We start from the raw sequence: 21,277 nt of genomic DNA, 5'->3' as shown, positions 1-21,277 counted from the left end.
ATGATTTCGTGACCATAGTTCAAATGTATTAAGCTTGATTGTTATTGATCACAAAAATTTGGAGAGGAACTTATCTGAGAAACTCAAAGATTAGTTTATTTCTTCAACTTCTTTGCGTCAAACATCTTAGTTTGATCAGCAATAATATTACCTAATGACAACGCAATTCCTTGAGTCTTACTACGAATTCTGACAACACCTTCAATATTGCCTTCTGGTAACTTTTCTAAAGAAACGTTAGCCAAAGCATCTTCACCAAAGCTGCTCTTAGCATAGAGATTGGCAGACAAGAACTCACAATCACCATCAAGAGCACTTTCAGGTGTGAGACAGTTAGTCTTAGTAACATCCTTGATCAGTGTAAGATAATCTCTAAGGGAAACATCGGTAGTGAAAGATTTGATAGTAATCTTATTTTCCCATTCAAATTCGAACCACATAGCACGGAATTGAATATCATTACAGATGGCTGGGAAGATATAATCCATAATGTTGATATGGATATCATTAAGAATAATACAGAAAGATTCACCCTTTGGAGTGTCATAAACAATATTACCAAAGATGATACCATTTTCAGTGGAAGAAACCTTAATGTTGGCTGTAATGTGTTGTCTTGCACCTGGAGCGAGAGTGTAAGTTTGTGGACGTTCACAGAGCTTCAAATCACCAACAGTACTCATTTCAAGTGTCAAGTTTTGGAAGGTTTGGTTAGTGGTGTTAACAACCAAAATGTCCAACATGATATCAAATTGGTGAGTAACAACTTGAGCCTCAGCATAAACTGGATCAGAGAAACCAGTAAGTTGAGTAACACGGCTCAATCTGGTCATGAGCTTTTCGTGATCGGAAGCCATAGAGGCAGACAAGTTAGAGGTGGCTCTAGAAATATCAGCTGGATCATCTTCAAAGTCAATAGCATCAATAGATCTTCCCTTCAATTGAGGTACATGAATGAGGGAGTCACATTGAATTTGTTGCAATTCCTTCTTGGATTTGAGCCCTTCACGTTCAGCAGCTTCTCTAGTCTTTTCTTCTTCAAGAATACGAGTGAAAGCACCACGATTGTCGTTAATATCAAGCAATGAGAGTTCATCATCAGACTTGGAAGCCAAAATTTTCAAGCACAAATTGATTCTTTCAAGGGTGTCCTTGTCCATCTTGATTCCTTTGTGAGCCAATTCAGCAACGCCCTTAGCAGCTTCAGTATTCTTGGATGAGGCACCAGATGAGCTCAAACCAATACGAATAAGAACAGCCAAAATATTCATAACCTCAGCAATCATCTTGTTAACTTCCTTCTTGTTAGTGTTAATTTGCTTGAACTTGAGAGCCAACTTGGTGAGAGTGTTGGCAACAACAGAAACCAAGTAAAAGTTTCTTTCCTCAATCAATCCCTTCAAAGAGGTAGAAGCAACTGCATTGTTGTTGGCTTCAGTGCTGGTGAGAGTATCAGCAAATTGAGTAACATAGGTACCGTCCTTACCAATGGCAGAAGTGGTAGCAGTAGATCTAGTAGTCTTCGAAGATCTCAAACTACCAGCATCGCTGATGGTATCATCATTTTCTTCTGGCTTGTCAATAGCCAATTCATCAACATTTTGAATTAATTCAGTCAATTCAACCTTAACAGTTTGGAAGGTTTGTTGAATTTGTTCAGCACTATCGCAATAATCACCCAAAATCCATAAAACAATACGGAAGGTTCTGGCATTGTTAATAGTAGCAAAATGTTCACACAACTTTTCAATAACCTTAGCACGGAATTCATTGGAAGAAATTTCAATAACTTCACGAACAAGCATGGCACATTCAACACCACAAGCATCACTCAAATATTGATCAGAACCAATGAGAGTAAGAACAGAGGCGTTGGTTTGGTCTGGGAACTTTCTGACACAAATGTGAATGGTACGCATAACATGTCTACGATATTCTTGTTCAGATTGCTTTTCATATTCGACAGTTTCAGATCTGGACTTTTGCAATTCACGTCTCAAAGCATTAACAACAGCCTCAACAGTGTATGGAGAAATCAATTCCATAGCGAGTTCTAAAATCTTTCTTCTAATGTCATTATCCAAATTGACAGAAGTTGATGAAGAAAGAGTACGAAGCAAGTCGAGAACAATTTGTTCTTGTTGCATAACATCAACACCAAACTTGGTCTTCAATTCAGTCAATCTTTCGAGACAAATCAACTTGACATTGCTATCAGAGTGATTTTGCAAAAGCTTGATAAAGTTTGTGGCAGCATACTTGATAGAAATTGGTGAGGAAGAAAGGGAAACTAATGTACAACAGCATTGATAAACAACAGAATTTGACTTGGATTCCAACAAGCTACTAATAACTCTGAGATAAATAGCCTTTTCACTTGGGTATTGTTTACACATTTGCTTCAAGAGATTCAAAATAGCCAATTGGAAAATGTCTCCTTGTTGACTGACAGTATTCATAATGTCTCTCAAGTATCTTACAGCTCTTTCTTGATCGCAGTGGAAGAGCATGATGAAAGCATGTCTCATAGCAGAGATTTCAGTTTCAGTCTTTAAGAATTCTTCCATCAACTCTGGAGCATCAGGAATAAGACTTTCACCATTAGTTTCATCAGAATTGCTGTAAATAGAAAAGATGGTTGTAACTGCACATCTACGGACGTAGGATGTTCTGTGCTCCAAGTTTTGAAGGATTGGAGTGATGAGAGGTTCTAACATTTCTGGTTCACGAACACGAGACAAGAAACGAAGAGCAAAACCTCTGACATATTCGTTTGGATGAAGGAGATCGTTTCTAATGTGGGAGCTATTAATTGTATACAATAAAAGTATCAATATGAGATGTGTTGTGAAGAAGATTATACAACAAGGATAATAATATTATTAGGATAATAAATTAGCAATAATCATAGTAACAAGGAGAAGAAAATCTTGTTAAAACAACAATAATCACTAACAACAAACATACCAGCACATCAAGAGGTACGAAATCATCTTACCACTACCTGGTTCTCTTCTATTCATAGTTTCCAAATAATAGTAGGCCAACTTCTTCATCATCTTGTTTTGATTTGGCAAAACATATTGAATGATGGTCATGAGCAAGTGGGAGAAATCTTCTCCGTTCAATTGCATCATCAAGAGAGTCTTCATGGCTTCTATCTTTTCATCATCGGTAACATTTTGAGGACTGGCTTCCAAAGTTTCCTTGAGTTGTTTCTTGGTAATACTTGGCTTGGTCTCAAAGTTGATGAGTTGGGTGCAATACTTCTCTTGGTTGAGATGAGCAGAGCTTGTAGCCATTTTTTTTTAATACTAAAATTTTTTAATAAATTTAATTTTTTTAAGGGAGAATACTATCTTATGAGGTGGCAAGTGTACAGTACACGTGGATTAAGGGCTAAATTTCTGTTCGAAATTGATTTTAGAGATGCATTGTATGTAAGCGAGTTGAGGGAAAAATTTCTTTTATTCAGTCTTTTCCTTCTTAGGTTTGTTAGTGGACTTTACACAGCACAAGCAAAGAAGAGAAATAATTCTGAGCATAATTTTGATATTGATGTAGATAATGATGAGAAGGGTGAGAAGGATACAAATAGCAACAATTGAAGTATCAACAATCAATGCAGCCTTTGTATCAAAGCTATATGAAGGTGAGAGCACGTTCTTATTGGAAGCCAATGAAAGAATGTAAGATGAGAGAATATTTACAGACATGTTGGATCCTTCTGAGAAGAGGTCGGAATATTGTTTGGTAATCTTAACTTGTGAATAAAGCTCAGTATTCTTTAAGAAGTTAGACATAACATCTTGGATAACCTTTTCGTTAGTAAATGATGGAATGAGAACATGTCCTATTTTCAAGTTTCCACTCAATTGTAATGAAACAGCAAATCCTTCAGTAGTGGATGGAACCATCAAAACAGGCTTTCCATGAGCAATCACCTCACTGGTCGATAATAAATCTCCACTTGTAATGACGAATCTAATACTGGACGATTTGAGAATTCTGTTTCTTTCCTCAGCTCTTAAATCAGAAAACACGAAGGATGGGTATTTGGAGATGATTTCCTGGCTAAGACCATTCTTATTAATAATAACAAGATGATTATGCTTGGTAGCAATGGTTTCCAAATTATTGAGAAATAGTGGAAGTAATTTGAATGAATCTCTTAAATTGACAAGAATAACATTTCTGTTTTCCATCTTCTTCTCCAATGTCTTGACTTCTGACAATCTCTTCTCAGCAACATTGATCCACTTGGTTTGTTTGATCAAAAGTGGAGGAATTAAATGAGCATTTGATGGAATTCTAAGAGAGCTATCTTCGGTAACACCACTAACAGAAGTGTAGAACACATGAGCAGTTTTGACAATGTCAAGAATGCTAGTATCATCAGCAATTCTCATTGGAAGATATTCTGATCTTCTATTGTTTAAAAAGAGTTCATAAAGCCAAAATGCTTGGTATTGAGTTTGTGAGAACATATTGGAAACGATATTCAAGAATTGTCCAACCAAATTCTCTTCATTCATAGATCTGATAAAGTCGGTAGAGTTTTGCTTCAAGAATTGACCTCTTGTTACAAGATCCATAGTAGTAGCATATGATGAAGTCTTATCTAATTGAATCATTTGATTAAAGAGTTTGAGATAGGATACTTGATTGAATGGATTGAATCTAGGTTCGAACAATTCCTTTCCAGTTTGGTGAGATACTGGTTGAATAGTTGAAAGACCAGCAAGAGTTGGACACAAAATGACAAGAGGCTTTGAGAAACTGCTTGCAAAATCCATAGCACCAAATGCATGACAATCAGTAACAACTACATCAACCTTGGACTTTTCTAATTGGCTAGATCCACACTTGTAGAATGATTTTCCAAAATATGTATCAATCCATTGATGTTTCAAATGAGTGGCATATTCATAGTAAGTTTGCTTCTTGTTGGCAGGCTCAATAATTGATGAGTAGAAATTTGTTGGAATTCTGGTATCAATTGGACATTTGACAAGGTTAAACTTGGCTTCTTCACCAGCCCTTCTCTTTGTTAAAAATTGCTCAAAGGCATCCGAAGCATCGTAAGGTGTCAACACAGTAACAACAGACTTATCCTCATTCACCAAGTGATCAACCAAAGGCTTAAACTGGTCATAAAACAATGGTTGAGTAAATATCCACACATTTTTTCTTTCCTTCTTTTCCCCAGCATTATCCGCACTCACCAACCCCATCAACCCTACCACTACCATCAACAATAACATTCCGATCATCATCATTGTGATCCTCGACTCTCGGAATTTTCTAACAGACATTAAAGATTTTCCCCTCTCAAGATTTTGGCGCATTTTTTTTAAAGTGGAAGAGCAAACTCATCAAGATTTTCGGAATGACTTTTCAAATATCATCAACATGGATTTCTTTTCAAACAATTCCGAATTTACATGTATTAGACTTGAAGCTTACATTTTGTAAAAAGGATTTTTTTCATTTTAATAAAAACCAAAATTTTGAAGTTTGCGCGTTTGATCGAAATTTTGATTGGCGCCAAAATTCTTTGATTACCAGGAAGAGGTGACTTTGGAAAGCTTAATTTGGACAAGCATGGCAAAGAGAAAAATAGCCAGACTTGAGGTTCAAATCCTCATTCAAGGTTCCTCTTTTTAAATGTTTATATTTCTGATTTTTGTCAATTTTTTGGATATTCAATCAAAATGTAGGTTTCGAATAATTTTTGAATTCAATATCTAGAATAGTTATCGGGTATCGTGTTTATCGCAATAAATGGAGATAAGGAAATTGAATGAGCGACAGCGTTTGAATGGTATCGCCTTCACAAGTTGAAAAAAATGTCAAACTATGAAAGTAGTAGAAAGGATTCTTCTACTTTCCAACAAAACAAAATGCCATTCGGTTCACTAACTGCATGGACAAAGCATTGCAAAATAGAAACATCATACTTTCCTTTTAGCACATCAATTTCCCACCACAATAATCAACTTTCTTCCACTTTCACCAACAATCGAACAATACTCCTCTTGACTTGCATTTATTTATCACTCATCCTAACCTGTTCTCCAATTCACTGTGACACCATCACCATCCCATCAAACTCTACATTCTATACCCTTCCCAATGATACTCCAACTTTCGGAACTTTTAAAGTTACTGTTTCGTATGCTGTCAGTCCAAGCACCTATCTCCAAAACATTTCCTTCTCTCTCATGTATCTGAATGTAAATTCATATACTGCCTTTTTATCAGATCCATCGGCTTTTGAAGCAGATCCTGCAAAATTTGATGGTGAAATTGATCTTTTCCAATCATCAAAACCATCAGGTTCTATTCAGATATCAGAGATGAGATTTACCGAAAATACCAAGTTGAATCAGTACAAGTATATTATTAGGAAAAAAGAAAAATCATTGCAATATACATTGGCTATTACAAAGTTTACATTGGAAGAGACGTGGAGAGTTTATGATCGATTACTTTTGGGTATGCAAAGTGTGGATATTCCGAGTGGGTTGACTGAGAAGTATGTTTGTGAGGTTTGTTCAAGTAGAGTTATTGATGTGAATGAATTGGATGCAAAGGTATCGTACACTGTGACAGTTTCACCGTATGCTACTGGACGTGTCTCATTAATTAATGTGAAATTGTCAACTCAAGAGGATCTGGTTTGGTCATCAGATCAGACGCTGATTCTTAAGGATAGTAGGTCAACACTCACATTTACTACCAATTCAAACTCAATCAAAACTCTGTACGTTCAAGTAACAGCACTTAATTGTTCATTGAATGATCAGATTTTGGACAGATGTCAATTCTCTTTCAATGTCAAACCTGTCAATTCAAAATCTTTGACTTCTGCAAGTGCTGATACAGCTATTGTGGTGACTGCTGTTATTTTGAGCTTGATTATTCTATTGGCAATTTTATTATCGAGTGGATACTTTTATTATAGATACAGAATGAGTAAAAGATATGAGGAGGCAAGATTACAAACAATGAGAGAAATGACTAGTAGAGCCCAACTGTCACTTGCCAATGGATCCAATGTTCAAACTGTGGATGAGAGTCAGAGACCTCATGATCCATTTGTGAGATTGGATAAACTTCATGGATACTCATTGGATTCAAGTACTCATTTTGTAATGGATGCACTTCCAAAAGTAAATATTAATTTGGCTACCACACCAACAACCCCAGAGCCAGTAGTTCAGTACGGCGTCGATACTAAGAGATTATCCCAACGTGTATCTGATGCACATGCACCAATAGAAACAGATTCCATTAAATTGGCAGTACAAAATGAAAAGGATCATAAATAATCCAATGTAATAAACAATAATCCTTAATAAAACATTTCAAGAATATTAGAGTCCAAATGTTGTCTTACAAAACTGTGCGAGATTTGTTAATCCCAAACAAGGATGCTCTGAAAATTTGTTCACCAAATCCTTAATTGAAAGGAAAGGTCTCATTTGCAATATCATTGAACTCTTGGGTGATTTAAAGAATGAATCAAGGTTTTTTTGCCGACACGTACTGAAAAAATGTAAGATTGCAACTGTTTTAGGCGTTAACAATTCTTCAACTTTCTGATCAGTCCATTCTATTATAGGTGGATTGTTCTTCTTGAGGATAGTAAGCTTGGCAGAAGATACGGTTTTAGGTGAAGCTGTTTGACTTGTTCTTTGAGGAAGAACAAATTGAATTTTTGGACATTCAACTGGTTGAACAATAGGAATCTCAGTATTTTCCTTTTCTATTGTGGGCTTAGTTGCAATAGTTTTAGATTTTTTAGGAGAGTTCCTTATTGCCAATTGTAAGGACTTTTTAGCATCCTTAGAGTTGCTGTTGTTTGTGTTGGATGCAGATATTATCCCACGAGGAGAAATCTTAATTTTTGAAAACTTTTTTCCTGATCTTGTTGAATTGTTTTTTGATTTTGGTGTGAAATCATTTGGAGGTGTTTTGATGGCATTGAGTACTTCTTCGTAATCAATATTAATGGAAATTACAGAATCGTCTAATTGTTGTTGGTCAGTATTTTGAGTGGCATTTCTTTTCTTCTCAATAACTTGAAACATTCTCTGAAAAAGCAAGGAAGTGGTAGAGCACTCGACTAGCGAGCATACAGTAGAATTATTGGAAGAGCATGTTTGACACATCCAATTTGATGAGTTGGCAGAAATTGAAAAGTAGTTCAGAATTTCCTGCTCATTACAAAGAGGTTTAATATTATCTTTGAAAGATTCATACAGATAAATGGTTTGTTCAGAAAGTAAGTGATAGAGATTATTCAGGAAGGAGTAGGAATCAAACGTGTCACCAATTATAATATTCTGTAATGTATCCAACAACATGTCCATCTTCTTGCCATGACTTCTTGTTACAATCTTTGGTGATTGATCAACATTGAAAAAGTTATTAGAGTAAATTAATCTCGAAAGGTTAGTTACTGCATCTGTTAGATAGGACTTTCCATTTCCATCCACATCTGCTTTTTGAATGATAGAGGCATGGAATCTGATACCAGTCTCTTGGAAATCAATTCCATTCTTTAGTAATTCAACACAAACAATCTCTTCAATTTCACAACTCAAGTCATTTAACCTAAACTCGAATGCAAAAACTCTTGAATGGGATTGAATGTCAAAGTTTCCAACAATGGATTTCTCAGAACCCACTTTACTCTCTTGACTCACCAGATTAAAATCTGCCATCTCAAAGGATTTATCATTAAGCTTGACCTTCTTCTTTTTGGGTGAGGCTGTTGGCGAGGATGAACTCGAGCTGCTATTGGTGTCTGATGAAACTCTACTTGCAAACAATGGGGGAGAGGATACAATATTCTCTGGCGAGGATAGAATATCACTTGGCAGAGAACCAAGTGAAATTTCTGGGCTAGAGTTTGGCTGTGCTATTTCTGATTTCCTAGAGCTTTTTGTGATATTGGTATTTGGTGTAATGGTATCATCATAAATTGCTTCAAAGAGTGAGGGAGTAATAATGTCTCCAATGGTAGACGAAACACCTCCTGCACTGTTTGTTGGGCACGCTGTAGTTGCATTCTCTCTACTCTTTGGAGTGACAAACTTGAATTCAGATTCTTTCAGAGTTTCTATTGGAAAGTGAGAGAAGCATGATGTCGATGCCTCCTGAGGCTCCTTATTCATTAATTTAGGTGCCAATACATTAAAGATAATCTCAGGACTGGAAGGCGAAGCAGCAGGAACAATCAAAGCTTCCAATCTTTCCTTCCTACTATTAAAATAGGATCTTGTTTCCTCAACAACACATTTACCATCATGACCATCACTACTCGAACAAGCCTTCCGAACACTATTACTCTTCAATATAAAATTCCTTCCTTGAAACATATCGGTATTTGTAGTCGTGGTCGTTCTCTTTTTATGACGATGAGCCGTGCTATTACCATGATGATGATGGTGATTCATATTTTTTGTCTTTTTCTTCTTTCATTTTGCAAAAGGCTTGCTGCACAAGTTCGTAGGCTAATTTTTTTGTGTTTTGTTTTTCAATTCGAGTGAGAGCTCGAACGAAATTTGGCGGGAATTTGAGTAAGGTATGAATGTTAAATTTGATACAGAGCTTTCTGAAATGTGAAATGAATTCAATTAGAAATATTTTTTTGAAAAATCATTTTATTGAACTTTTCCTTCTTTTGAATTTTCTTCCTTTTTCTTCTTCAATGCATATGGTGTTGCTGTGTCCACATCGTCATCCTCTGAAGAACCATCTGATGCCATTAAACAACCACTCAAAAAGATGCATGGCATTGAAAATGGACAACATACTACATAGAATGGAATTGAAAGAATTGGATGAATCTTATCCAACTTATCACCTATATCATACATCCAAATGCCAGAGCAGGGTGATTGCATGTACATATCTAAACATGTCTTTTCCTCTGTGCTTGCTTCTTCCTCTTTTGAAACTTCTGATTCTCTTTGGGGTGCTGTTGAAGTGGAGCCAACAAGTAATTGATTGTTTCCTCCTTTTTTGGTGCTGGCTGATGTTGGCATGTGATTCAAATCAATCGATTCTCGTGGTGGTTGTGCATTGGATGGTGTGTTGAGAGAGGATGAGGAAGTCGATAGGGATGATGATGTGGTTTCTGGTTGTGATAAATGTTTATTGAAAGGAGTTGATGAGCCAGGAGAATCTAGATGATTGTTACTACTATTATTTGAAGCGACCATGTTGTTGTCAACAGACTAGTGTTGAATATTAGCAAGTTAGTGTTTGTGGTTGTTTTTTTTGAGGGTGTCTGATTCGCGAATGTTGGAGAAACTTGTGAAAAAACCAATTATACGAAATGAGCATGAAAATACAAGTGGATATCACTATTCATGATACCACCACAATCTCTAGCTGGTTGGTTCATGTTAAATCAAAAGAAAAACTTATCTAGCTTTTTCTTTCATCGTAATTTACCAAACGAGTACTAACCCTTCAATCTTTTGATGCTTGATTTGGAATACACCCACCATTTGAATGCTTTATAAGGCCGAAACGATATTATTAATGAAATTTTACATGAAGTGAGACAGCAGTAAAAGGCTTTTGTGGGGTTCGGTAGATTTCCATAGATGAAAATTGGAAAGAGATTGTTTTCATGTTTTGTAAAGTGTAAATACAATGAATAGTTTAAAGAACATGAAAGTATTAAGAGATAAAAATGATGAGGTTCCAAACAAGGGTTTTGGTCAAATTAATACAACAGTGAACAATAAACTGGTAAAATTTGTAATTGGTAAAGTTGACTGACCATAAAAATAATAATATTTGACAGTTTTAGTGAATGTGTAGCCCGTCTAGCTCAGTCGGTAGAGCGCAAGGCTCTTAACCTTGTGGTCGTGGGTTCGACCCCCACGGTGGGCGTTTCCTTTTAATCAAGGTTAATAGTAGATCTATTAGCAGGTTGGTCAAGTTTTTCATTTCTTACTTTTTATCTGTTGAGTTAAACAAACAAAGGCATCCAGTGTGTTTTAATGAATGGATCACGTTTTTAGTCTGATGTGGATTCGAAATAGTTTAGAATACATTCGTATGATTGCTCTCTGAGCATTCTTCTAAGGTGATATTGAAGAGATTCTTCTTCGGTGGCCTGTTGTTCGTCATTGGGGGAAGAATCATCCAGATCAACAATTGGAAACTCATTCATATCAGATTCGTATAAAGAATATCCAAAATATTCCAAATCTTCATCACTACCTTGTTCGATTGGTTCTGCTTCAGGATTTCCTGCATATAAAGCAGCTTCCAATCGGGCATCTGCAAAAAAGAATGTCTTACCTGTTAGTTTTGTAAATGATTCTAGAATGTCCTGTGAGTTCAACTTTAGGTCTCTATCTTCCATAAGATCACTGTTTAAAAAATCATCTTCATATTCGAAACAGTGGAGTGAGTAGTCTTCATATGTTTCTGTAAATTGCAAATCTTGTGTCTTGTTTGGGAATTTACTTTCATAGGCATCCTTAATCAGTAAATAAATGAATCTTTTCAGTTGGTAAAAAGCATCCTCAATAGCAGACGGTTCGTGGAATAATATTCCTATTAGAAAGCTCAGAAAAGAAAATGATTCAAATACAAACCTGCACGTTTTGTACATCGTGTTATTCCAGCTCTGATTGCGTAAGGAACATGCTCTTCAGAGAAAACATTAAAGTTATCGTCATCATTATCTCTACATTTTGCTTCTTGAATTTCATGAAGATATGGCTCGATCATACCCTTTTCACGCTCTATTTCATCAAATATTACAAAAGGATTAAATTCATAAGTGTCCTGTTCCTTTTCTGGTATTCCAAGTTGTTTCTCAATAAGAATTCTATAAGATTCTGAATCTATTTTGTCTTGAACCAATTCAAATTGTTCCTTAACGGTTCCTTTACAAAGTGGACTACCAAAAGGAATCAATTTTCTGTGAAATTCACACTCATCAAGCTCAATAACATCATCGTCATCTGAACAATGTCCATAGCTTACACTAAAATCCCCAATCTGATCATCATTATAACAAGTAAATGGTTTCCAAGTGGCACCTTCAGTATATAAACCATCCTTCAATATTAAATCATCATTCTCCTGTCCAAACTTTCTCAAACTATCTAAATGTTCATCATTTTCATAAATTTCCATTGCCAAATCCATAAAGAATGGAATAATCAATCGGGCCCAAGTTTTACTCACCAAAATGCAAGAACGAAATTCGTATAATTCCAAAAAGCCTAAAATTTCAAAGAAACAATCATTTCCAATTTCCATAATTGATTTTCTATTGCTGGATCTATTTTCCAGTGTTGTTGCTCCTACTGCTCCTACTCTTTCTTCTGATGCAGATGATGATGCGGAATCCATTCTTTCATCATTCAATTCCATTCTTTTAATTGTTGCTTCATCATTGCTACCATTATTGTCATCATTATTTTCGTAAATGGCATGTTTATTATTCGCTTGGTCTTCTGATTCCTCCTCGAGGTCATTATTACGATACATTAGCAAATACTTGCTCGGCCTGAGGTATTGTGAAGAAAATTGATCGAGCAGCAATTTCCTCTTCTTATTTTCTAACATTTTTTTTTTTGATTTTACAAAAAACAAATTCATGTTGTTTAGTTCCTTTAAATCTCTTGAACAACAAATCTCAATAAGATCCACCTAAACATTGATCTGTTCTTGAAAAATAGATTCCATAGATTAGATTATATTGTAATCACTGCTATCTTTTAGCCACACAAAAGTGGAACTCTAAAAAAAAAACGCCGTTACAAGAAGATGCACGGCAGCAGTCATGATGAAAATAAGAGAAAGCTCTCTCTTGGTGAGTCTAGCCAAGAAGGAAGCAAGAAAATTAAATTGTCTTCATCATCATCATCGAGTGGTCTTTTTGGTGATTTACCGAATGAACTTGTTTTACAAGTAATTTCCTTCCTTGTGGGTGATTTGAACGATTTCTATCATAATGTTGATGTGACAACAATTAAGAGAGATCCAACACAAACTGCTACCAAAAGAAATTTGTATGATTTGAGTGCTCTTGAGCAAGGTGTGAGCCACTTGACAAAATTCATTCCGACTTTTGACAATATTAAAGCCTTGGCAAAACTTTCCATGGTCGATAAGAGAACTTTTGAATTAGTGACAGGAAAAGCTAATGATGCAGATTTACAATTTATGGAGAGATTTTGGTTGCAAGGATTTGTGTTTTTCCAAAAGTTGGCCTATTGGATTAGAACTGACACTATTGATAATTTGCAATTAGGTTGTGGTGATTTGAACAGAAGACAAATAGAAGAGATGGGACGTATTCAAAATGTTGTTCAAGCTGTTGAAAGAGGTAAACCACTTGATGATTTAGAAAGTGCTGTTGACAAGGAAAACTCTTGGATGGATGACATGAGCGATGGTGGAGACGATGACGAGGAGGAAGAGGAAGAAGAGGAGGAAGAGGATGATTTCTTAGATGGAGACTATTGTTCTGATATTTCTAAAATTTTACCTGGTGTCACTATTGCAATTAGTGGAATAGTCAATCCAGAAAGAACAACCCTCAGAGAAACTGCAATGAAAATGGGAGCCAAATACACTCCAGAATTTCAAGCTGGTAAAACCACTCACATGAGTAAGTATTTGTTTCAAATTGGTATTTTGGTCTAACACAAACCAGTTGCTGCCTTTTCGAATACTGACAAGACAAAAGAAGCCATTAATGCAGGTATATTTGTTGTTAGTAAGCAATGGGTTTATGATTGTTCAACTCTCTCAAAGAGGATGGACGAGAGAAGATATTCAATGGTTGCTGTTCCAAAACCTGTTAAAACAACCATAAAGAAAAAGGAGAAGAAGAAGAAAACCCCTTCTAAAACTCCATTGTATAGCGATGAGCAAGTCTGCACAGCAATGCTTAAATCCAGATTGGATGGGTTTGATATTGAATTTGAGGATTATGAAACCCTTTTCAAACCACATCGTACAGCATTTGAAATGTTCATGACTCAATCATTTATTCTCTCCTTGAACATGTTCAATCATATGGACTCTGAAAATAATGATGAATACTGGAGTGAGGATAATGATGTGCTTTTAACTTCTAATTATTTAGAAAGTTGGGCAGATGAACAACCAGCAGCCAATCCATACAGATACAGAAGAACTAAACATAGTGGCGACGATAATTCTCCAAAGCTTGGTGTTAAAATTGAAGGAACTGGTGGATGGGCCAATTTTATTACCTGTGATGCAGATAATAAGAAGGCTGCACATACTCTCACACAAGCCGATATCAAGATGGATAACATTGAAAAGAAATTATCGAAATCTATATATTTGAACTTGGCCAATGTGTTATACTTTACACCACTGCAAAATTATTCATTCCCTGATAGTATAAGATTTTTATCAATTGACTATAGTGCATCAGCCGCCTATAAGGAATATCCAAATGAGGAGTGGAAATCATTCTTTAATAATTGCTCATTCCCAGGTGTAAGATATTTGAGATTAAGATGTGGTGAAGAAAGATACTACCACCGTAAAACAGATGATAAAAAAGAAGTAATGACAGCAGAAGAAACATCTAAAGTCATAATTGAATCAATCTTGAATTCCAAGTCACTTCCAAAATTGGAATATTTGTTGTTGGTAGGATTTTCTCAATACAACTATTTGGAACAACAAATTGATTATTTGAAACAATTATATGGCATCGATATTGTATTCGATTATGAAACTAGAGATCATTGGAAAGGAATGACAAAATTCACTTCTCATTTGAGCAACGAACGTAATAGCTTATTGAGATACGTTGTTGTGGAAACAGATTTGGACTCTAGAAATGCCTGTGATCATAATTCCATCCAGGAATATTATGACTCTCACAATTGTCCAGCTTCCATCGGTAGATACAGTATTTCTAGATTCTACTATTCCTGTAATGAATAATAATAACCCCTACTACTTATAATCAATTAAATTTATTTATTTTAAATATATTACTTAATATTATTTAGAATATTAATTCTTATTATTTGAAGGTGTTATGAATTTTAATTTAATTATAAAAAAATGTTGAGAGGTATTAAAGTGAGAAAACCTCAACCTAAGCATTCTTCATCAGATAGTAAAACAACAACCTCCTCGGAATACAATTCATCAGCAGCATCATTAGAAGAAAAATCACATAAAAGAAAACATGAAGAAGAATCAACAAGAGAGGATTGGATGTTAGCTCCTCCGAAGGATATATTCAATAACAATAATCAACGATCAAAGGAAGAAGAAGAAGCAGAAAAACCATCATCAGTCATCAGCTTCCTCTCTTGAATTAAATCCACATATTAATCCAATGGCACGATCATTGTCTCAAACTTCTTCTTCCTCCGATATTTCATCAAGTTCTTGGAAAGCTAGAGCATTGAAGAGAGCAGAGGAAAGAGCTAAAGAGGCTGGTGTTTCTGTAGATGCTGTTTTGAAAGAACATTGGGGAGATTCATCAAAGAATGTTGCTACTGAATATGATAAAAAGACCATTGAAAAGATGGCACAAAGAGAATCACATCGAAACAAACACTTTGCACTGGATGGAAATATGAGAAAACCAGAATTTGATCTTGCTCCTAATACAAAGATTTATGAAAAGTATAGAAATGAATCTAGGAGTGAATCATCCAGTGTCAATATTTCAAGATTTGGAAATACTAATGAACAAACCTTTATGAAATATGCACTCATGTCCAATGAAGAATTGAATAGTCTTGCCCAAAGAGCACTCGATGCTGAAGATAGAAAAGACATGAAATTGTACAGAGAATTGAGTGATCAATTGAAGGAAATTAGACAATGCAAAGAAACTTACAAAAAGCATGGCTCTGCAGCTGCACAATTGCCTTCATTTGATTCACAGGGAAGGAGAATTGATGGAGGAGCACAAGGAAGAAAATACATTAATAATAGAGACGATTCATCTCTTCAAGACATTTATTTGGAAGCTAAGGAACATTCAGTTCAAGATTTTGATAGAAATCTTGCAAATAATATTGCAAAAGATTCATTGTACAGATCATCCAATAGAAATGCCTCTGAATATGATGATCAATACTCTGATTTCTTTAAGGGTAATGGATCAGAATCATTCGAGGTTGGTGACGATAGAAGATCAAAGAAGAAACAAAAAACTTTGGAAGAAAAACAAAAAGCATTCCTTCAAAAGAACAAAATGTTCGAATTGAAAAAGCTAAATAATGTGGAAAATTGTGCATTCTGTGTGGAAAATAAGAGATTCAAGAATCATCTGGTTATTGCTACTGGCAGCAAGGCATACCTTACAATCTCTCCTTTTGGGTGCCTTACTGAAGGTCACTGCTGTATAGTACCAATTCAACATACGATTTCCATAAGAGAAACTGATGAGGATGTTTATGATGAAATTATGAAATTCAAACTGGCTCTCAAGAAGCTATTTGTTGAGCAGGGAAGAGATATTATTTTTATAGAGACTGTAACTCAATATTCAATGAAACACGAGAAGCATGCCTTCATTGAGTGCATACCTGTGAGTGAGCAACAGATGGAAGTTGCTCCATCCTACTTTAAGAATGCAATTTTAGAACTAGGTAATACTGCTTATAATTTGAGTGCCAGTGAATGGAGTGACAATAAGAGATTTATTGAAACAAAAGGAAAGGGAATTCACAGATCCATACCTAAAGGTTTCCCTTACTTCCATGTAGAATTTGGAGTGAATGGTGGTTTTGCCCATCCAATTTCTGATGAAGATTTCAGTTTTGTGTTTGGAAAGGAAGTACTTTGTGGAATTATGAAAAAGACACCAAACGAAGCCAAATTGAGAGCACCAAGATTTGAGGAAGAAAAGCAAAATGCACAAAAATTCTCTCAACAATACTCAAAATATGATTTCCTTAAACAACAACAATAATTCATTCAATATTGTACACTTGTTCTTGAACTACAATTTTTGTAATCCTTTGGACACAAATTTTGAAAAGATTTTTTTATTAGGTTTCTAATGGATAAATAATTTACCACATTCGTTCTTGGGTTACATCCAAACCAAATGAGAATGTCTTTATTTGGTGGACCTGAATTAATTTATGGATAAGCAAATATCCTCCATAAAAAAAATGTCCAAGATTTTATTTCTGTGTGCTTTGCTTTTCATTGCATTGACAGCTGCCACTATTCACTGCCAGGATTACATTCTCGATCCAGAAGCCATGAGAGAGATGGGTTACTTTAACCTCCAACAACAAGTCATGATTAACAAAATGCTCCTCATGAATCATGAAGAGTACATGAAGGAATTACATGCTAAAGAACTCCTCAATCCAAAATTTAAAAAGTATGCAGGAAATTATCATTTGCGAGAAAAGTACACCTCAATGGTTCAGTATTTGATTTCGTATATTGCTGTTGGTGAACAAATTTTGAAGGAGAAAGCTGCAAGAGGTCAATTTGATGCCATGGTTCAAGAGGAAGACCAAGATTTTATGGAATTGAATGATACTGAACTTGAAAATTTATTGGAATGGATTTAAAGATTGCCACATTGTTAATAAATTCAACTTCAAGTTTGTACACAAAAAAAAAGTTCAACATGAACTTGAAATCTATTTTTATGCTTCAACTTCTGGCATGAAACATTTTTTCAAAGCTTTAAATAGAAAGCAGAGCTGAAATTCAAGAAAATCCAAAACAAAAAAAAACAAAAGATCACCAAACTCTGCTAACTGTGTAAAAATCATGACCGTAAAAATCCTCCCTGTAAATAATACTGCCACCCAACAAACTAAATCTTGTTTCCTTTCTAAGAATGAACAAATTGCTGAAGAAGAAACAATTTGGCTTAAGAAAAAGGAACGTTTTCTAACCTGTAAAGAAGCAATTAATAGAATCATGTGGGATTCTGATTTAAATGATGCCTATCTTCACTTGTCAATGATTTACAAAGACAGATTTGAAGGTGACACTTTTATTTCATATGAAGAATTCTTAAATAGTGATTTGGCTGAAGAGCTTCCACAACATCGAATTCAACAATTGATTTATAGAGATGAATATGTATTCTGGGATAAAAATATCAGAATTGACATGTTGTCAAATGGTCAATTGGGAGAATTGATTTCCAAATTTAAAAAGGAAGAACAAGAAAGACTTGCTAGAGAACAAGCTGAATTCACAACTGTTTTACAACCAACAACTCAAGAAATCTCAACTTTAAAATCTTGTTCACAAAAGAAGAATAAGAAGAATAAGAAAATTATGAAGGAATTTGTTAGAAATCAAGAAACAGGCAAACAAATTGTTTCATCTATTGACGAGGATGATGAGTATGAACAATATATGGAAGAATATGATGAACAATATTCAATCTATTCGAAATATTAAATAAATTGTCAACCAATTTAGATTCCTCTCCTTAATAATCAATCACTCCTGTTTTCCACATTTTTCTTTAAAACCTCAATTTACAAAATTCCTAATCTTTTCCAACTTTATACGAAATGATCTCATCTTTCATAATAAACTTTGCCTCAATCCTATCCTTTGAAATATTACTCCAATTACTTGTCCATTAGAAATAACACCTAAACATGCGATTGATTAGAACTAAATTCAAAATGCACTTTTTTAGAAAATGACCTCCATAACAAATTATCATCACACCAAACTATTTCTTTAACAATAAAAACAACAACAACAACACAATGAGCAACAACGTGCGTGAATTAGCAAAATCAATAACCAATACTCTCAGAGACTCTGGTGAGATGGTTTCCAACAACTTGGAAAAGGCACTAATTGCTGCTTCAAGAAATGATGCAAACACCACTCTTCAAGTAAGAATGGAAGAATTATTGCATTCATGGGAAACAATACAAAATGTCAGTGTTCGTTCTCTGAAAGACATGTTGCTATCAATTGGAGTTACTGTAGGAACGGATTGTTTCAATAATTCGTCACTTTCCTGTCGAATTGTTAAGCAGAGATCATCATTATTGGCAAGCAGTAGGAGGGTGACGTCTATTGAGCAAATTCCAACAATAATTTCAAATACTATGAACGAGTCAATTGTTGTCCAGACCGATAATGATCTAATAATTAGCACCAACACTACTCCAATAGCAACCAATTCGAATAGTTTGACATCCACTCTGTTTAATGATGTTGTTCCTGTGTTATTTAGTGTTAAACGATTTGGAGATATTGTTGTAAGGTACAGGGAAGGACAGATTTCATTACTGAATGCAATTGTTAGATCTGCACTTGTGGTGGGAAAAACTGTTGGCAAGTGGTATGCTCCAACTCTTGGCAATTGTCTTGGTTATATTGATACTGCTGTTGAAATATGGGATTCTCGGGATCAGATTATGAATTTGCTTAGACGCATTGGTTTATAATAGGCTCACAAACTGAAATTGATTTAACAATTCAATGTATACAAACTGGAAACCTCTCCTTTTCATGAACTGGAAGCAATGATGATTGAAAAATATTTCTAATAGATTGATTTTCTTATTGTTGATGGTTTTTGGAGTAGATTCATAGCCTTAATAATCCAATCGATTCGATTTCATAATACAATTGAAACAACAAGTTTATTTGAATCAATTTAAAGCAACCCTCCGAGAGACAATAGGAGGTTGGCATCTTCATTGGTGGCTTCTGGTTCTGAGGCATCCTTTGATGATGCGCCAGTTCTTGAGGATGAGGCAACGGATTCACCTTGCTCACTTTGATCTCCATACTCAACAGGGATAGATGGTCTATAAACACCAACGAGATCTGTACAAACTTCATCTGTATTTTCAACTGGTAACAATGCTTCGCCATTCTTCTTTAGAATTTCATTTACATTAACTACTGTGAATCCAGTCAGCTTTTTAGCAAACGTATGGAATATTGGAGTGAATAGAGTGAATGGATTCTTGTCAGATTCGAAATCCAATCTCAATCTGAAAGGTGCATAGTTAAATCTCTTGGAGCAGAATGTTCTATTGATACCAAATCTAACAACTATGGAATAATCATTTTCTTTGGAGACAGAGGTCAATGTAGTAGTCTCTGATTCGTTTGGTTTTCTATGTGGACGTTTCTTTCTAGATTCTTCATTGACGGTTCTATCCCTTTGTCTAACCTTTGAATGATCATAGGATGGTGTTGAAAAGTCTCTTCCCATTACCAGTTCAATCTTGATTTGAGACATCATAAGCTTCTGAGGAACTCCTTGGAATATTGGTTTCTCTGATGAAATCTTGAGATCATACTTGTGCTTCCAAGTGAGAGTGTACAAAACCTTTGGGAAAGATGGAATAAAGTTATAGTCTCTAGACTTTTTGAATTGCATCTTTACATCAGGATCAGTAATGATAAAGTCAAAATCTTGAATGTTATCAGTATTGATAGTAGTGGAAGTATTGAGAGAATCATTGAGATGTTGTTCCATCTCTGTATTATTATTATTACTGGTAGCAGTATTTGTGAGAGATGGTTGGGAAGTGGTAGCAATCATTCTGGAGGCGAGAATTGGTCAACTTGATGAGCAATGCTTGTAGAAGCAGCAACCAGTGGAACAGCAACAGATATTGGTTTAGGTGGACTTGACTGTTGTTGTGGGTAAATATCATGTTGTATCATCTCGGATGAGTGTGTTGTGGTAGGCTTTGATTCCGAGAATTGATGGTGCATCATAGATGTCGAAGGACGATCCACAACATCTGGTGAAGAACAATTTGATTCTGAACCATCTTCTGAGGTTGGAGAGAGTTTCATCATCTTGGGTGCCTTCTCTGGTGATGAAGCAGTGGTGGAACTCTCTTGCCCGAGTGCACGTTTAGCAGCAGATGTTGAAATTCTTCTCGGCATGATGATAATTAATATATATATTAATGGTGTGTAAAAGCTATTTAAATGGTAACTATAGTACTATCAAAGAGGACAAGAATAAACAACTGAGATTTTATCAGTTGAGTGCAGACCGGTTTGATTTGTTATATTCACTTGTTCGCTTGTTGTGTTGGGTAAAAGCCTAAGCGAAACTCTTCAGAGGTGTGCTGTGTTGTTTTATTTTTTAGCTAAGGTTAGGTTGACCAACACGGCCATTAACCCACCATACACCAGAAAACAATTAAAATTGACCAAAAACGAGGAATTTACGAATCTTCTTTGCCGAGCTTCAATTGCATTTTGGATCAGTAGAATACATAAATCGGTTAAAAATCCT

The 21,277-nt window shown here is 35.2% G+C and overlaps 12 protein-coding genes and 1 non-coding gene across 13 annotated transcripts; 7 read left to right on the top strand and 6 right to left on the bottom strand.

Annotated features, from left to right (window-relative positions):
- Positions 1–72: 72 nt before the first annotated feature.
- On the bottom strand, positions 73–3,302 carry NAEGRDRAFT_81008 (coatomer protein complex, subunit beta 1-like protein; the record flags this gene model as incomplete). Its single annotated transcript, XM_002673148.1, has 2 exons — positions 73–2,805; positions 2,968–3,302. The coding sequence occupies 2 exons, from the start codon at positions 3,300–3,302 to the stop codon at positions 96–98; spliced, it is 3,045 nt and encodes a 1,014-aa protein (XP_002673194.1). The 3' UTR covers positions 73–95.
- A 165-nt stretch (positions 3,303–3,467) lies between these two features.
- NAEGRDRAFT_71704 (uncharacterized protein) lies at positions 3,468–5,348 on the bottom strand (the record flags this gene model as incomplete). The annotated part of the gene is made up of 1 exon (XM_002673147.1): positions 3,468–5,348. The coding sequence occupies one exon, from the start codon at positions 5,346–5,348 to the stop codon at positions 3,468–3,470; it is 1,881 nt and encodes a 626-aa protein (XP_002673193.1).
- Positions 5,349–5,849: 501 nt separating this feature from the next.
- On the top strand, positions 5,850–7,334 carry NAEGRDRAFT_71703 (uncharacterized protein; the record flags this gene model as incomplete). The annotated part of the gene is made up of 1 exon (XM_002673221.1): positions 5,850–7,334. The coding sequence occupies one exon, from the start codon at positions 5,850–5,852 to the stop codon at positions 7,332–7,334; it is 1,485 nt and encodes a 494-aa protein (XP_002673267.1).
- A 45-nt stretch (positions 7,335–7,379) lies between these two features.
- On the bottom strand, positions 7,380–9,467 carry NAEGRDRAFT_71702 (uncharacterized protein; the record flags this gene model as incomplete). Its single annotated transcript, XM_002673146.1, has 1 exon — positions 7,380–9,467. One exon carries the CDS (start codon positions 9,465–9,467, stop codon positions 7,380–7,382), a length of 2,088 nt encoding a protein of 695 aa, XP_002673192.1.
- A 196-nt stretch (positions 9,468–9,663) lies between these two features.
- On the bottom strand, positions 9,664–10,293 carry NAEGRDRAFT_59045 (uncharacterized protein). Its single transcript, XM_002673145.1, has one exon. The coding sequence runs from the start codon at positions 10,233–10,235 to the stop codon at positions 9,675–9,677; it is 561 nt and encodes a 186-aa protein (XP_002673191.1). The 5' UTR covers positions 10,236–10,293; the 3' UTR covers positions 9,664–9,674.
- A 551-nt stretch (positions 10,294–10,844) lies between these two features.
- On the top strand, positions 10,845–10,917 carry NAEGRDRAFT_t534. Its single transcript has one exon. It is a non-coding gene; the product is annotated as a tRNA-Lys (tRNA).
- Positions 10,918–11,044: 127 nt separating this feature from the next.
- Positions 11,045–12,612, bottom strand: NAEGRDRAFT_81006 (uncharacterized protein; the record flags this gene model as incomplete). The annotated part of the gene is made up of 2 exons (XM_002673144.1): positions 11,045–11,589; positions 11,631–12,612. 2 exons carry the CDS (start codon positions 12,610–12,612, stop codon positions 11,045–11,047), a joined length of 1,527 nt encoding a protein of 508 aa, XP_002673190.1.
- A 201-nt stretch (positions 12,613–12,813) lies between these two features.
- On the top strand, positions 12,814–15,037 carry NAEGRDRAFT_81005 (BRCT domain-containing protein; the record flags this gene model as incomplete). The annotated part of the gene is made up of 2 exons (XM_002673220.1): positions 12,814–13,660; positions 13,706–15,037. The coding sequence occupies 2 exons, from the start codon at positions 12,814–12,816 to the stop codon at positions 14,977–14,979; spliced, it is 2,121 nt and encodes a 706-aa protein (XP_002673266.1). The 3' UTR covers positions 14,980–15,037.
- Positions 15,038–15,382: 345 nt separating this feature from the next.
- On the top strand, positions 15,383–16,972 carry NAEGRDRAFT_51750 (uncharacterized protein; the record flags this gene model as incomplete). Its single annotated transcript, XM_002673219.1, has 1 exon — positions 15,383–16,972. One exon carries the CDS (start codon positions 15,383–15,385, stop codon positions 16,970–16,972), a length of 1,590 nt encoding a protein of 529 aa, XP_002673265.1.
- A 205-nt stretch (positions 16,973–17,177) lies between these two features.
- Positions 17,178–17,591, top strand: NAEGRDRAFT_71697 (uncharacterized protein; the record flags this gene model as incomplete). The annotated part of the gene is made up of 1 exon (XM_002673218.1): positions 17,178–17,591. The coding sequence occupies one exon, from the start codon at positions 17,178–17,180 to the stop codon at positions 17,589–17,591; it is 414 nt and encodes a 137-aa protein (XP_002673264.1).
- A 205-nt stretch (positions 17,592–17,796) lies between these two features.
- Positions 17,797–18,441, top strand: NAEGRDRAFT_51749 (uncharacterized protein; the record flags this gene model as incomplete). The annotated part of the gene is made up of 1 exon (XM_002673217.1): positions 17,797–18,441. One exon carries the CDS (start codon positions 17,797–17,799, stop codon positions 18,439–18,441), a length of 645 nt encoding a protein of 214 aa, XP_002673263.1.
- Positions 18,442–18,761: 320 nt separating this feature from the next.
- Positions 18,762–19,454, top strand: NAEGRDRAFT_71695 (uncharacterized protein; the record flags this gene model as incomplete). Its single annotated transcript, XM_002673216.1, has 1 exon — positions 18,762–19,454. The coding sequence occupies one exon, from the start codon at positions 18,762–18,764 to the stop codon at positions 19,452–19,454; it is 693 nt and encodes a 230-aa protein (XP_002673262.1).
- Positions 19,455–19,666: 212 nt separating this feature from the next.
- On the bottom strand, positions 19,667–20,566 carry NAEGRDRAFT_51747 (uncharacterized protein; the record flags this gene model as incomplete). Its single annotated transcript, XM_002673143.1, has 1 exon — positions 19,667–20,566. One exon carries the CDS (start codon positions 20,564–20,566, stop codon positions 19,667–19,669), a length of 900 nt encoding a protein of 299 aa, XP_002673189.1.
- Positions 20,567–21,277: the final 711 nt, after the last annotated feature.

Source organism: Naegleria gruberi (assembly GCF_000004985.1).
Source record: "Naegleria gruberi genomic scaffold NAEGRscaffold_48, whole genome shotgun sequence".
NCBI classification, from domain to species: domain Eukaryota; phylum Heterolobosea; class Eutetramitea; order Acrasida; family Naegleriidae; genus Naegleria; species Naegleria gruberi.
Note: the sequence above shows the minus strand (reverse complement) of the source record. Positions and strands in the feature narration are given on the sequence as shown.